At 52.8% G+C, this 15,990-nt stretch overlaps 1 protein-coding gene and 1 pseudogene across 3 annotated transcripts in view; both read left to right on the top strand.

The window, feature by feature from the left end:
* The first annotated feature begins 552 nt into the window (after positions 1–552).
* USH1C (USH1 protein network component harmonin) overlaps positions 553–15,990 on the top strand; it is a 45,370-nt gene continuing 29,932 nt past the window's right edge. For all 3 annotated transcript variants that reach the window (XM_072793877.1, XM_072793879.1, XM_072793880.1), the window contains exons 1-8: positions 553–705; positions 7,527–7,594; positions 8,336–8,479; positions 8,560–8,698; positions 13,557–13,665; positions 13,800–13,824; positions 14,025–14,082; positions 14,385–14,479. In XM_072793877.1, the coding sequence (XP_072649978.1) occupies positions 670–705; positions 7,527–7,594; positions 8,336–8,479; positions 8,560–8,698; positions 13,557–13,665; positions 13,800–13,824; positions 14,025–14,082; positions 14,385–14,479 (674 nt within the window). In that variant the 5' untranslated portion in view covers positions 553–669. The remainder of the gene's footprint in view (positions 706–7,526; positions 7,595–8,335; positions 8,480–8,559; positions 8,699–13,556; positions 13,666–13,799; positions 13,825–14,024; positions 14,083–14,384; positions 14,480–15,990) is intronic.
* On the top strand, positions 12,039–12,592 carry LOC140615393 (large ribosomal subunit protein eL34-like; annotated as a pseudogene).

Raw genomic sequence — 15,990 nt, forward strand, 5'->3', positions numbered from 1 at the left:
GCTAGGCAGGTGGGAGGGGAAGTCAGTTCCGGAGGGATACTGCTACCCTCACTGATTCAGGCCTCTGTGAGCGCTTTAGACCCGGCCCCAAGGAATTCGCAGATCAAAGATTTCCTCCTCCGGGGAATTAGCCCGTGGAGAAGGCCATTATAGAGGGTAGGTCGGCTGAGAGAGGGATGCCCGGCAGGGGGTGAAAGCCTCAGGGGCCGAGCCAATGGCCCTATATCTGCGGATCCAGGGATTATCCCTACCCACCCTTGTGAGAGTCTCAGGACCTCCTCCTACAAAAAAGTCCCAAGCCTCCTCCCCACGTTTCCCGAGATCCTGTCCCCCAACTGCTTGTGTTTGGAGACCCGTCCGAGGGGAGCGCCGGCCTCGAGTCCGGCCACCGCCGCCGCCACCACCACACACACCCACGCACTCCAGACCCTTCGCTCGGGGTGTCGGTGGGAGGCGACAAGCTTCAGGACAGGTGTCCCGGGCGTCCCAGCAGCCCCGCCCAGGCCCCGCCCAGGCCCCGCCCACCGCGCCAGGCCCCGCCCACCGCGCCAGGCCCCGCCCCCCCGCTCCCGGGCCCGCGGATCTCCGCTGCGGCTCCTGCCGGCTTGGGGCCTCCGGGCACCCGAAGGAGCGAGTTGTGCGGGCGACGCGGCTCCGCCTGGCCCAGCCATGGACCGGAAGGTGGCTCGAGAATTCCGGCACAAGGTCAGAGCTGCGAGGGGCCCCTAAAGCGTTCAGGACCCCGGAGTCCTGGCTGGGCGGTGGGGGGATGGACGTGCCCCGCGCTACCCTCCCTTTTCTAGCCCGGCCTCAGGGCTGTGGATGGACTGGGACCCCTGTGGGTGGTTTGGTTTCCAGCAGGGATCCCCAGTAAAATAAGGGAGGGGGCAGGAGGACTCCAGGTGTAGGAACCCGTGAACCGATCTCCAAAAAGTATTCTTTCTCCTTGCGCTTCCGAGGGCTGGGGCTTCTCTGGTGTTGGAATTCCTTCCAGCTTGGCCTGAGACAGGAAGCTTCTCTGAAATGCCCCGTAGTGGACAAATCCCAGCTCCTAGTGCCCCAAGCTCAGGGCTGTTGGAGCATATGCAGAGGATATGGGACAGTGTCTGAGAGGTGGGGATGGTCGGAAGGGAAAGTGGTCCTCTGTCTCTGTCCTTTGACCTCAGAAAACGAGCTAGAAGCACTTTAGGGAGCCCCCTCCCCATTTCAGGGCATTTCTTAGGGCCTGAGAAGCAGGTGAGGAACTGGTGCTGACCAGGGGGCAGTGGGAGGAAAGAAGGAAGTACAGAGAGTCAGCCAGAGTCTTCAGACAGAGAGCTACAGCTCCCCTGGTGTGTCCCAATAGGAGACCTCAGGGATGGTCCAGGATTCTCAGAGGCTCTCACTGAAAGCTACTGGATTTCACCCAGGGCATTTCCAGAACTGTTTCCAGAGCTGTGCAGGAGCTACTGAGGCCCTGAAGTGAGAGAGGACCACTGGCAGTAACCCCAGTGGACCTCCCCACCAGGACTCAGAATGCTTCAGAGCTCAAGGGTGAAGCCAGGGGTGTCTAGAGCTACCCACAGGCCCTACCTGAGACGACTGTGTGCCCTGAGGCCCTCACAGAGCCCAGAGGGGCAGTGTCTTTAGACCAAGCCAAACCTCTTCTGAGGCCTGAGGAAGCCGAGCTCTGGTAGGCAAGGTCCGGGTGCTTAACCCTTCTCTCCCCACAGAGAGAGGCCCAGGGGAGCCAGAGTAGCCAGCCAATGTGTGGGCCACGGGAGCTAAGTGCCAGGGGGCAGTCATTCATCTAGTAAGTGTATTTTGAGTACCCACTCTGTGCCAGACCTCCTCTGTGCCCTGGAATTGCTGGCTGCACAGGTGAGAGAGGGACCCTACGCTATGGCTGGGTGCTGAGTGTGGGGGTCGAGGTTTGGTGGAGTACAAAAGGGGAAGCTCTACTGCCATGAGTCTCCTAAAAAAAGAGGCCTTGGGGATTTCTAAGAGTGAGAGATGGCTGGAAGTTCAGCAGGAGTTTGGGGACTGGCAAGTAGCAACCGGAGCACGAGACAGGGTTCACCTGTGCATCCTGTTGCACAGGGACACGAGAAGAGAAATTTCAGCTGCTGAGGACATTTGGTGAGTGTAGGTTTCAGGCAACCCACTTTGAAGGAACCCAACCTCTGTCCCCTCCCCCAAGACTCAGGCTTGAATTTCAGTTTCCTGCCCCTGGGCAGAAAGAAGGTAACATCAGGTCCTCATTGGTTTTTTCCCTATGGGTACTAGTCTTTGCCCCTTTTTGGAGAATTACCCCTGGGGTCCGTGGTGTCTGACTGCACCCTGAGGTTAGCCTCTGTTTTTCTTCTCCAGGCCCTGCAGCCTCCAGCGGGCCTCAGGCCTCTGTATTTCCACTGCTCTGCTCTTCCTCATCACAGGAGTCATTACCTATTAATGTCCCTGTGTGTGCAGGCGGGGCAGACACCAGGCTGGGCAAGGCCCTGGGCTGGACTTTGTGCCCTGCTGCTTCCGAGACAGCAGCAGCCTTCCCCTCCCAGGTTGGAGATCACCTAGGAACTGGGGAGAGAGGACAAAGCGGCAGAGGCTACAGCTGGGGGCACGTAGCCATGCTGGGCGAAATTTACTGCTCCTGCCCATTGCTCTCTAGCTGTCCCTCCTTTGGTGTTGCAGAGCACATTTACCCCTTGGGAATGGCTTATGACCTAAATCTTTAGTTGTTGGAGGTAGCATGAAAAGTGGCATATTGTCATGGAATGTGCTGTGTGGCCTCGAGCAAGTTATTAACCTCTCTGTGCCTCTTTGATTTGTTAAATGAGGATAATAATAATATTTAGCTCATAAAGCCCTTGTGAGTGTTGGAGGAGATCTACATGCACGTAGGGAGTTTAGTGAGTCCTCAACGAATGTCTGCTGTTGTTATTATCTGATGTTAGGCAGAACGGGGTCCAATCTCAACCCTGCCACTCACTGCCAGTGAGACCTTGGGCAAGTCATTTAATCTGGGCTATCGTTTCCTCAGCTGTGAGATGAGGTTCACAGTGCTTACCTCAGGGGGTGATTAGGACTAAGTAGGAATTCAAGGACCAGCTACTCTGGACCTATAAGTAACCCTTTGGTCCACAGCCACCTGGAGATTCCTGCTGAGCACCCTGGTGGATGTGCCAGCAGGCTCCAGGCTGGGGAGGAGAGTCTGTTCCTCTGGGCTTATGCAGTTTCCCCAGGACATCCGGCAGCACTTTCATGCCCTTCCCAGCAACAGCCTTGGGCCAGGATACCAAGGAGAAGGAAGGGCAGCATCAGAGACTAAGGCTCTTCCCTAAAGAACCAGCTTTTCAAAAGAAGGAGGCTGCCCCTCTGCTCACTGCACCTGCAGGTTTCAGGAATTTGGTTACTCATTTGCCCAAAAGGGCTTTATTGCCTAGTTAGCAATCATGCATTTATGGATATCCGTGGTTTACCCTGCCCGAGGCCAGCCAGGCACCTGGGGGTAGAAAGAGGGGATAAATGAGGAGGTCAGAAAGAGCCTCTGCCTTCCAGTGTTTTGCTAATCATACATACATGCATGTCATAAACGTTGACTGAGCTCCTAATATTATGCCCAGCAGTACTCTAATCATTGAACAATAAAACAGAGTCCCTGGCTCCTTAGTCAGGAAGACAGACAGTTAACAAGTAACCCAATGCAAGTATCATATAATGCAAAGTAGTGATAAATGCTATGAAAAAAAATAAACTGAGATGAGAGGATAGAGAGCAACCAGATGCGTCAGAAAGGTCTCCTTGAATCTAGAAAGAAGTAAGGAAGGAGCCTTGGGGGTGTATTTGAAAGAACATTCCAAGAAGAGGGAACAATAACCTGAGGCAAGTGTCTGCTTGCTGGCTTTAGGAACAGCAGGTGGGATGGTGTTTCTGAGAGGAATTATGGATTGAATAGAGTGTGGTGGGGGCTCAGTAGGCCACGGTCAGGACTTTGGGTTTTGTTCTCCAGCGATGGGAAGGCAGCCATGAGGGGATGGCTTTCCGTTTAAAAGGGGTTGTTCTGAGTGCTGGTAGAGAGGAGACTGAGGGGGCCGGGAGCAGAAGGGGGATAGGAGACAGGAGGTGAGGGCTTGGACTAGCATGAGGAGTGGTGAGACCCAGAAAATTCAGGAGAAGATAGATCTGACAGGCTCTGACGGTGGGTGGCTCTGGGTGTGGAGAGAGGCATTGAGAGGGAGTCTACATTTTGGGAGGAGCGTGCTGATGGGGACAAGAGGGGAGATAGCAGAAACCAAGAGTTCCATTTTGAATGTTTTGAGATGCCTGGTCAACCATTGAGCCAGTAGCTATGGGAGTCTGAAGATGGCGGGAAGAAGTCTATCCTGGAGCCTCAGTGCATCCTTGAAGGATAAGTGATCGTTCAAACCCTGGAGACCAATGAGGTCACTTAGGGACATGATGCAAATGAAGAGAAGGCCCAGGACAGAGCCAGGGCACTCCAACCTTTCGAGGAGAGGAAATGGGGAAGGAACAGCAAATGAGATAGGAGAAGCAGAGAAGGAGGGCATGGTGAGCCATGCTGAGCACTGAGTCAAGTGCCACCAGCTAGCTAGCAGGACACAAGTGTCTTAAAAAGATGAAGAATAATATAAAACAGGAAAAGAGCAAACCCAGTACTACCCAGGATGCATGCTCTGAAGGCCTGAGAGGAAGTGTGGCTGGATCCATTCATCCCATCCCATCAACATTTTTGGAGGGCCCACAGTCTGCCAGCTGCTGAGAACATAGAGTCTGTATTCATTTATTCCCACTTAGTTTTATTTGACAAACACTGAGAACTACTATTTGCCAGGCACTGTGTCAAGCACTTAATGATTATTAATTTAAATAATAATAAAAAAACCCCAGTGATTAATCCCTCACAGAAGGATGAAATCCTATGGAGGAGGTATGTTTATACCCATTTTACAGATGAGGAGAATGGAGCACAGAGAAGTACAGACCCAGGTGAGGAAGGGGCTTGTTGGCCTCACCCTGTGCACTCTTCCCGGGCCTGTGTCTGGGCCACACACAGATTAGCAGGGAGACGAGAGGGTAAAGAGAGGTGGAGAAGGCTGCAGAGTGGGTCTGGGGGCACCGAGGAAGAGATGCAGCGTACATTTCAGAACCCTTGAGATCTGAGAGCCCTGGGCACCGTCTGAAGTCCTTTGTCTATATTCACTTATTTAATCCCCACAACAGCCTGAGGAGGGCAGATGTTCATCGAGTGGAACAACATGCATTATTTAATTTGTTCTTGCTCTCTTTCTCGCTCTTTGGCTGGGTGCACACGTGGAGTTGTATTTGCATGAGCTGAATGTTGTTTGCTCCCCCTGTGCAGCTGTCCTGAAGGGGTCAGTCCATAGGGAGGAATGCCAGGGAATGAGGCTGGAAAGGGCCCAAGGCTCAACCCAGAGTTTTTGCCTCAAGGGCCCCAGACAAGGACCCTGAATCCCAATCCCCCTCATACAGACCGGTAGTAGAGGGCCAGTTGAGCATCAGCCCGAGAATGCTGATGCAGGTTGGAGGGGACCTGACACAAGGTGGGCGGGGAAGGAGGGATTGAGTGGTAAAATCTTTGCAGATCATGGGCTCCTTTAGAGTTTCTTTGCCCCTACCAAGAGCGATCCAAGAAAAGGAATAGCTTTTCTTTTTAAGATTTTATTTATTTATTTCAGAGAGAGCATGCTTGAGAGAGCACAAGAGACAGAGCACAAACTGGGGCTGGGGTGGGGGGGTGGGTAGATGACTGGGGGCTCAATCTCAGGACCCTGGGATCATGACCTGAGCCAAAGGCAGATGCTTAACTGACTGAGCCACCCAGACACCCTGAAAAGGAAAAGCTTTTTAAATCGAATTACAAAAAGAAGATACAGTGTTTTGCACACAGTAGGTGCTCAGTAAATACGTATTAGACAAGTGCATCCAAAAATTCTATCTGCTAAGTGGATACTATGTGGTGGTTAGGAAAAAGGCAAAGGTTTTGGTGTATTAGACAAATGCATACAAAAATCTCTATCTGGATAGAACCAAGTAGATACTCTGTGTGCCTTAGAAAAAAGGCAAAGGTTTTGGAGGCAGCGGTCTTAAGTTGGAGTCTCAGCTCTGTTGCTTTTTCGACCCTTATTTCCTCATCTATCAGATGGGGATGATAATATCCACACACGTCAGAGGTTTGTTCTAAGGTTAAAGATAATTCACGTAAAGCTCCTCAGACACGGTTGGCAGTCAGCAAGCAATAGGACCTGAACGAGCCGACAAGGAGCAGTGCAAGGACTGGCTTCAGGGAGCCCCTGCTCTAGGGCACTTTGTGCCATTCTCTTGCTACCTGGCGCTCAGGGAGGGCCCCTGGCATGCTGTAGTCTGCGGCAGCAGCAGCCCGCAGAGGCGCACAGTGCCCAGTGGTGCCTGCTGAGTGATGAACGCACTCCAGTTGCTCTAGTCTAGAGCCTTCCTTTTATCCTCTTAGCTCAGCCCTGGGTCACCACCTTCCCATCACTCCTCAGCACACATCTGCCACAGCCCTTCTGGATCTGTCCCTCTTAGCTCACTTCCATCTTGTCACAAAAGAGTGGGTCATAGACTCATGCGAGACTGCCCTGCCTCCTCGCACCTGAAGGCTGCCTTCATTTAAGGGGAGTCCAAGCCCACTCTTATAGAGTATTTCCTGACCATGCATAGCTCAGAGCCTCCTCATCCGCCTCCCAGCCTGAGGCCCTTCTTGCCCTCTTACTCAGTCTTAGGCTAAAGAGAGAGAGCCAAGGATATGATGTATAGAGATTCACGCTGCACTGTCCCAGGGAGTGGAATTTGGGGCTCCTCTACCCACCAGGTCCCTTGGGATTGAAGTGCTAATGAAACAGCTCCTGACCTTGACCTTGGAGTCCCAGCCATTGACGTCAGCAAACCTGAAATGATGTAACTTGACTCTCCCCTTGGGGGGGAAGCGGGGGACAGAAGGGACCTGGAGAGGTGAAGGAGTGGTCAGGAGGCTGACTAGTGGACAGAAGTCGGGGCCAACCCAGCTTAGGCCAGGACAGGATGGGGTGGAGTTGCCCCTGGCATTGGTGATACAGGAGGACAGTAGGGTGCTTCCAGAGGGTGGGATGTGCTATCTGAGCGAGTGGCCCAAATCCTTTCTGAAAGCGGTTATCCGGCACTATAGCCACCATCAGGTAAGACGATGGGCTCCTTCCAGACCGGGTTGCTGACACTGGCATTGCCACTCGGGACTGTGCTGTCAAGTGGAGGGTCATGCGTGTGCATCTGACTATGCATCCACCCGGGGGAGAGGTTCAGCCTGGCCACATCTGGATGTGCACAAGTACTCTGGTGGCATCAGGGTGATCTGCATGTGGCTGATGTGTTACTGTCAGAGGACCCTGACTGCCCTCCTCTCGCAGCCCCAGCCCTGTGGACATGCTGAGGAATGGCAGTGGCCTACCCCTCCCCTGGCATCTGCTATGGACGTGCTGGGCCTGGGGTTAGAATTCTCCCCTTGGGTTTTCCAGGTGGATTTTCTGATTGAAAATGATGCAGAGAAGGACTATCTGTATGACGTGCTGCGGATGTATCACCAGTAAGTGTGCGGGGTCCAGCTCCTGTGGACCAGCCGGGTACCTCTGCCTCCGGGAAACTCTGGGCTGGATGTTCTGAGATGGAAGGACCTCTCCCTCCCATCCTGGGGGCTCTGGGAGAGGGGCAGACGCTCAATGCTCCTGGGAATCACATGGACATGCCACGCACTTGCCTTAGCAAATACGTACACAAATACTCAGTGCGGAGCCATTGAAGGGTTTAGAGGAGGGGAGTGACATACATTTAGAAAATATCAGACAGGCATGAGCAGGCCGGCTGACAGCTGGAGAAGTGCAGGCCGAATATGCTGAGGGTCTGAGAGGTGTGAGGAGGAGTCATGGGAGGGATACTGTGAGGGCAGCTTACCTGTAGCGCAGAAGTGGGGACCAGGGTTCGAGAGGGGTCACCAGCATCTCACACGAGTTTTCCCGGCTGGAAAGATCCTGTGCTTTAGAATTAGGCAGAGCTGAGTTTGAATCCTGACTTGAGTTCATCTGTAGACTGGGTTAACAATCCCCACCTGGCCTGTTTCCTTGTGACATTAAATGTGGAATAGTGAAGCTCTCATGAGGCCCCTAGCCCAGAATTAGGGGCTCTGGGCTTTACAGGAGCGTTCTCTCCACTTCCAAGGCCTGGACTCAATGGGTGAGGACCCAGCTGGGGACCAGTTCCTCTGGGGATCCTTGGGTGTCAGAGGCCGTGGCCATGGATGAGGCTCCCTGTGTTCCCCGTGTCTCTGCAGAACCATGGACGTGGCCGTGTTCGTGGGAGACCTGAAGCTGGTCATCAATGAGCCTAGCCGCCTGCCACTATTTGACGCCATCAGACCCCTGATCCCGCTGAAGCACCAGGTGGAGTACGACCAACTGACCCCCCGGCGCTCCAGGTACAGATGGTGCCACCAGGATAGAGGCAGGGGTGGGAGAGGTCACCGGGGAGGGACATCACTGGCTCCTCCCATGGCAGGAAGCTGAAGGAGGTGCGTCTGGACCGTCTGCACCCCGAAGGCCTGGGCCTCAGTGTTCGTGGGGGCCTCGAGTTTGGCTGCGGGCTCTTCATCTCCCACCTCATCAAAGGCGGTCAGGCTGACAGCGTTGGGCTCCAGGTGAGTGAGCAGAGTCCCGCGGAACAAGGGGTCAGGGCCTCGGCCTTGCTGCCTCCCCTCACAATGGGATCGCCTCGCCTTTCTGAGGCATTGGGGGAGGAAGAGGCCCACACATCCTGACAGATTTTCCTCAGGCCCATAGAAATCAGGCTGCGGGCAGCCGCCTGTTTTCTTCAGTCAAGCTGGGAACCTGGCTGCTGCAATCCCCCCCCCCCCCTACTTCCCAAAGGAGGAGCGTAGTTACCTCCTGGCACCTGAAGCTCTGGCCGTGTAGCCTTTCACCGGAAGGGAGAAGGAAATCCCACTGTAGTGTGGTGTTTGAGAGCATAGACCCCAGAGCCAGACTGTCCTGGCTTTGCAACTCATGAGCTATGGGACTATGAAGAAATTACTTAACCCCATGCCTCAGTTTTCTCATCTATAAAATGGGGATAACAATAGCATTCCCTACCTCATCGGGTTGTCATGAGGAGACAGTGGATTCATATCCTAAAGTACTAACAAAAGTGCCCAGCACATAGTGTTCGTTAGGTAAGCAGGGAGGGAGATTTAATGAACACCTGTTTTGTGCCAGGTGACGTGCTCACAACTGGTCCTCATGATATCATCCCCATTTTCCAGAGTTAACAGACTTGAGTAAAGTCACAGCCAGGATGTGGCCGAGTCAGGACCTGAACCCAGGTCTCCAGACTGCCAGGCCCAGGGATCTGTCTTCAGCACTCCAGGGTGCCTCTCCCTCGGGGTCCCACACCTCTGTGCATGAGCAGAGATGGGCTGACCTCCAGATCTCGCTCCTGCTGGAGGAGCCCAGAGCTGGGTTTTCGTGCGTCCAGATAGAAGAGACCCTTCCAGCCCCCCCACCTCAAAGCTGCCAGCATGTTTGTTATCAGGCTGCCAAGACAGGGGCTTTGGGGGGCTCAAAGACTTACGGTACAGAAGTGGGAGCGGACAGACATTGCTTTGTTCTAAATCCCTGTCTCACGGCTCGCCAGTGGCGGCTGAAATTTCAGCCACTTCATTACTCTTCTCCTGTGGGGCACATTTTCCAGCCCAGAAACACAGCCAGAGGAAAAAAAAAAAAAAACCATAATGAGCTCCTCTCTCAGCATCGACAGAGGCCCTCTTTTTTTCCAGGGCGAGCTCTCCTACTAGGACAGGCATTTCTCAACGATGCCTATTGGGGCCATCGGGGCATTTTAATGCAACTCAGAAGTCTACCCTCCCACCTGTTTCTCAGGCTTATAAATTATCTTCTCTTTCTTGGGCTGCCGGGCTCATCTGTCCTTTGTGCCCCCGTCCCTCAGATCGTCATTTCATTGTGGCCTTTGCACAAAGGGCCTTTTGCACGGTTCTACGCTGGAGCGAGAGAGAGGAAAGCTGATACGGTAGCCTGAGCCCCAGGGGCTGTATGGGAATCATTCTGACTGGGGTCCCAAACAGGTTCCTTTTAGGAACAACACAGGGAACCTCACTCATAGGAGCTTGGGGACAACATCCGCATCCATTCACCTGTCTGAGGTTCATGTTTCTGGGAAGATCTCATGCCTGAGATCTGCAGACAGGAGAAGATTCTGGAAGGCAGGGGAGGGACATGTTCAGACACAACCTGGCTAGACTGAAGGACCTGCTGATTTGATCTGTTTTGTCCACCTACTGGATATAGTTTAGATTTTTTTTCAAGTGTGTCTTGTCTGAAGCTTTGCCCTCTGCTCTGCACAGGGCCGCCTACACTGTACCACATGCTCTGCAGTCCCGGGCTAGAGAATGATGCTGTGTGCCTTGGTTGTCCTAGCCGTAAAATGGACAGAGTAATCTCTGCCTTTCCTGAGGGACTTGAGGTCACTTGTGACAGGTGGCAGGAATCCAGAGAGGACAGGATGTAGGGAACTGCAGCCAGGCTTGGCCAGGTGCCCTCCCTCTCTGCTTCTAGATGCCCAAGAGACAAAACTTGTTGTCTGTAGGGGAGACCTGACTTCAAATCCCGGCAACACTGTTTACCAACCGGGTGACCTCAAGCAAATGACTTTTGTTTTTGTTTTTTTTGTTTTTTTTTTTAAGATTTTATTTAGGGGCACCTGGGTGGCTCAGTGGTTGAGCGTCTGCCTGCCTTCGGCTTAGGCTGTGATCCCGGGGTCCTGGGATCGAGTCCCGCATTAGGCTCCCTGCATGGAGCCTGCTTCTCCCTCTGCCTGTGTCTCTGCCTTTTTTTTTATTCATGAAAGAGAGAGAGAGAGAGAGGCAGAGACACAGGCAGAGGGAGAAGCAGGCTCCATGCAGGGAGCCTAATGCGGGACTCGATCCCAGGACCCCGGGATCACAGCCTAAGCCGAAGGCAGGCAGACGCTCAACCACTGAGCCGCCCAGGTGCCCTGAGCAAATCATTCTGTTCTCTGATTCTCAGTTTCCTCATTTGATTAACAGAAATAGAGTTGCTGTAAAATGTGGGTACAAGGAGCTAGCCTGGCCGCTCTCCTGACACGAGATGTCCCTAGAAACCTAGAGAGGTCTTTAGCAAGCCCGTCTCTCTGGTGTCTTTTTGAGTCCCTTGCCACTCTCATCAGGCCCCTAAGAGGACTGGGGTGTGTGGAGGTGTGTAAGGGAAACATTGAGGTGATAACATCGAAAAGGTGACTCTGTTGGGATGTTGAGAGGGTGGGAGTTGGCCTAGATGAACCCCTCACAGGCTGCGTGCCTGCCCAGCTCCCAGACCCCACAGAGTCAAGTTGTGTCCCCTACATGTACCAACAGGTCCCCAAAGGGACAGTACATGTGGTGTGAGTTAAGCTGCCGGTTGACTTGGCCTGGCCTCAAGCTGGAGAGGGGCACCCAGGATCCAGTCCCTGTTTTGCAGCTCAGGCTGCGTGACCTTAGATAACATCTTCTCCCTGGGCCACAGTTTCATCTGATAACTGAGGGTCCCTCTAGCCCTGCAGTTATTAAGTGAAGAGCTTCGGGACTGATCCCCAGAGCTAAGGCACCGGGAGGGACCTGCAGCAGCATCCAGCAGGGGATGAGCTCACCACAGCTCTGTATCCAGGGCTGGCCCTGCAGGCCCGTGAGCCCCTGTCTCTCCTGATCCAATGAGGCTTGATGTCCTGCAGAGAGAGCAGGAGTCTTTAGGGCTTGGACCCAACTAATGATAACAATAATGACCATTTATTGATTACTGATGGTATACCAGGTGCTGGCTGGCCTACATGTACAGGTAGGCCAGCACTTCTCGAAGCAACCAGAACATTTCCCCATTTTACAGATGAGAGGAACTGAGGTTCAGAAGGTTCAAGAGACTTGCACAAGGTCCTTTTTCCTCTTCTGGGGACAGCATCCATAGACATTCAGAATGATCCAGCATTTGACACACAGTTGTAGGCCATCCTATAGCACAGCCTTGAACAAAACTAGGCTGCTCTGAACCCCTGCTAATAGAATCATTTACCTTTAGACCAAGAAGAGTAGGAAAGCACCAAACTCTGCATGTGGCATGTGCTCAGGCCAGCTTTGAGGAGTTTGTGCTGTGACACCTACAGTTCTTTTTTTTTAAGATTATTTATTTATTTATTCAAGAGAGCAAGAGAGCGTGGGGAAGGAACAGAGGGGGAGGGACAGAGTCCTCACTAGGTGCAGAGCCCGATGTGGGGCTCGATCTCATGACCCTGAGATCATGACCTGAGCTGAAACCAAGAGTCAGACACTTAACCAAGTGCACCATCAGGGTGCCCAGGTACCTAGAGTTCTTAAAAGGTCTAAAATGAAGAAACACAGCAGCAGGGGTTATGGTGGTTCCATGTGTGCTGTGTGTTTGTTGACAGGATCAAGCATGCTTTCCCTATTGAAGAGCAGGAAATCATTGTGAAAGTCTTGAAGGCACAAGCACAGAATCAGAAACCTAAATAAATAATGAAGTTTTTTTTGAGTAATAAAAAAAATAAAAAATAAATAAAAAAAGAATTGCCCAAGACCATTCAGCTAATGAGAATAGAAGCAGGGTTTTGAAGCCAGGACATCTGACACCAAAGCCTTGTGTTTATTCACTGTTCTTTGCTCGCCCAGCATGGGGGTCAGAGGCCAGGGCTGTGGCTGAGTTAAAATGTCCACTGAGCTTCCACAGGGTGGGAAGAAAGAAACTGCATGTGTGTCAGTGATGCGAACTTGAATCAGGAATCATAGAAGTTCCCCGCCCTGACTCACTTACGGCGTTACAGTGATTAACAAAGACTGGGGAGCTTGCTCCTTGGGGCGGGGTGGGGCAAAGGCCAAGGAAGAGCTGCTTGAATCTAGGTGAAGGGGTGTCCTTTGCATGGGTTCCAGATCCTGATGGTGACCCAGTGGGGCAAAAGGGGCCCTGAAGGGGCACCCGGGTGGCTCAGTGGTTGAATGTCTGCCTTTGGCTCAGGTCATGATCCCAGAGTCCTGGGATTGAGTCCCACATCGGGCTCCCCACAGGGAGCCTGCTTCTCCCTCTGCCTGTCTCTCTCTCTCTCTCTCTCTCTCTGTCTCTCATGAATAAATAAATAAAATCTTTAAAAAGGGGGGCACTGAAATGAGGGCACAGAGTCCCGAGTTCTAGTTCCATTCTGCTGCCCACTCTCTGTGCCTTTCACCTCCCGTGTTGGTGCTCCCATCTGCAAAATGGGTCAGAAAGACTGCTTGGAAGTGTCACTACCATGGGATCCTTTAGACTAATGGAGAGTGCGTTGGTTATAACAAAGTACTAGGGTCCATGCCAAGGTTTCTTCTGAGGGAAGGTGTGGTCAGCGTCCCTCTTCCCGGAGAGCAGGCCCAGAGCATCTGGGGCAAGCCTGCCCAGCTGCCTGAGGCCCCCTCAACCTGGTGCCCATTCCCTCCGTCTGTGGCCAAGGTAGGGGATGAGATCGTGCGCATCAACGGATATTCCATCTCCTCCTGCACCCACGAGGAGGTCATCAACCTTATCAGGACCAAGAAGACTGTGTCCATCAAAGTGAGACGTGAGTGAGGCCAGAGGGCAGGGGGCACTCGAGGGGGGCATGGCTAGGGTGGGGTAGGCAGCGGGGTCCCTGGCTCCTGGGGGAGGAAGGGAGGGCATAGGAGCCGTGCTAACTGCCTTGCCTTTCTCCCACAGACATTGGCCTGATTCCTGTGAAGAGGTGAGCAGGACCCTCCTCTGCGATTCTTCCCTGTGGGCGCAGGGTCCTGGGATTGGCTGTGGGGTCCGGCGTCAGCCCGGCCAGCACTGCTTCTGGGCCAGAGGTGGCTGGAGGCTCCAGACGGGCAGATCTGGATTTGGAGCCTGGCTCCTCACACATCTCTCTCTAATGACTGCTCTTCTATTTCCCCTTCCCACCAGCTCTCCTGACGAACCCCTCAAATGGCAGTACGTGGATCAGTTTGTGTCAGAATCCGAGGTAAGGGTCAGGGCCACCTGTGCTGGGGTTTGGATGGGGTTGTCTTCAGGGAAGGGCAGCTAGTCCCAAAGGGAGGGTTGCCCCAGAGATGTGCATTCAGGAGCTTCAGACAGGCTCCGAGGGCATCCAGAAGGTCCCTGAGGGTGCTGGGCCCTCAGCCAGGTCCAGCTGGTGCAGACATACCCCCCAGGGATATATCAGTGAGCAGTCTCATGTGGGGATAGCGGTGCTTGCTCTAAAGGGCTTTGTGAAATCAAGAGCCTCTTGGACACCCAGTGACCCTTATCTCATACTTCCTCCAGGGTGGGCGGAGTACCCTGAGCTTCCCCGGCAGTCGGGAAAACAAGGAGAAGAAGGTCTTCATCAGCCTTGTGGGATCCCGGGGCCTTGGCTGCAGGTAGGTGGCAGGCCTTCCCTGAGGGTCACTCATGACTAAGAGACCCCAGTACACCCCTAAGCCCCTCCCCCTCTCTCACTGCTGCTTCTGAAGAGATGACACTTCTCGGCGCCTGATTTCTGAGCCTCACAACAGCCTTCCAAGGCCAGAGGGACAGTTTTAACAGGCCCATTTTACAGATGACGAAGCTGAAGCCCAAAAGCAGACCCACATTCCTTTGGTGGGCTTCAGTCACTGCAAAAGGAGCCTGTCCGAGTGATGATCTCTGTTACGGTTCCCTGGTCATTTATTACCTTGTGGGCTTCCTTCAGTAGCAGCCAGGGAATTGCAAACAGGCATCAGGCCACGTGGGGTGGCCTTATTAAGCACACAGGTGCCACAGTTATAGATGCAGTTTCCAGCCCCTGCTCTGGCACCTATGAGCTCTAGAACCTTGGACTAGTCGCTTAGCCACTCTGAGCCTAGGATCCCCACAAAACTAGTTGTTGTGAGGACGGAGGAGATCACAGAAGTACCAGCTTCGTGCCTAGTAGGTAGTGAGCAGCTGTTAAACGTCAGCTGTTATTAAGTTTTTCAAATTATTCCCATCCACTCACATTTATTTAACACTTTTCTGCCAAGCATAAGTGGTATAAAGTCCCTCCTTCCTAAGAGATTACAAGATAGAATACAGTGAATGTGGAAGCCAGCCGCTGAAGAGCTACAGCGTAGAGTGGCAAGCGCTCTGCTGGAGTTGTGTTTTGCGTCAGAGATGGCAGATAGATCTCCCGTACTGTGCTATTTCTAATCAATTAGTGGTCGCGGCCTCAAGTACTATGGTTGGCCCTTGAACAACACAAGGGTCAGGGGCGCTGACCCCCTGCATCATCCCAAATCCATGTATAAACTTCTGACTCTCCCCAAATTTCACTAATAGTGTACTGTGGACTGGAAGCCTTACTGATAACATTAACAGTTGCTTAACACATCTTTTGTGTTTTACATATTATAAAAAGAAACTGTTGTTAAGAAAATCATAAGGAAGGGGCACCTGGACGGCTCAGTCAGTTAAGCGCCTGCCTTCGGCTCAGATTGTGATCCTGGGATTCTGGGATTGAGCCCCGCATTGGGCTCCCTGCTCAGCTGGGGAGCCGGCTTCTCTTTCTCCTGCTGCCCTTCCCACTGCTTGTGCTCTTTCTCTCAAATAAATAAATAAAATCTTAAAAAAGAAAATCACGAGGAAGAGAAAATACATTTACAGTGCTATACTGTAAGAAATCCACATATAAGTGGACCCATGCAGTTCTAACCCGTGTTGTTCCAGGGTCACCTGTGCTTTGGAAAGAACTGTAAGGCTGTATCTAGATTTGATAGAAAAGAGTGCTGTGATCGATTAGTGATGCCTGCCACAGGTGTGAGAGGAGGAAATAATGGCACAAATGCCATTCTTAGTGTAGTATCTTAGGAGCGCTGAGGAGGGAGCAGCTAGCTGGGGCTTGGGAGAGACGAAGGAACTTGGTGAGAACCTTGTA

The sequence above is a fragment of the Canis lupus genome, chromosome 23 (genome assembly GCF_048164855.1).
Source record: "Canis lupus baileyi chromosome 23, mCanLup2.hap1, whole genome shotgun sequence".
NCBI lineage: Eukaryota > Metazoa > Chordata > Mammalia > Carnivora > Canidae > Canis > Canis lupus.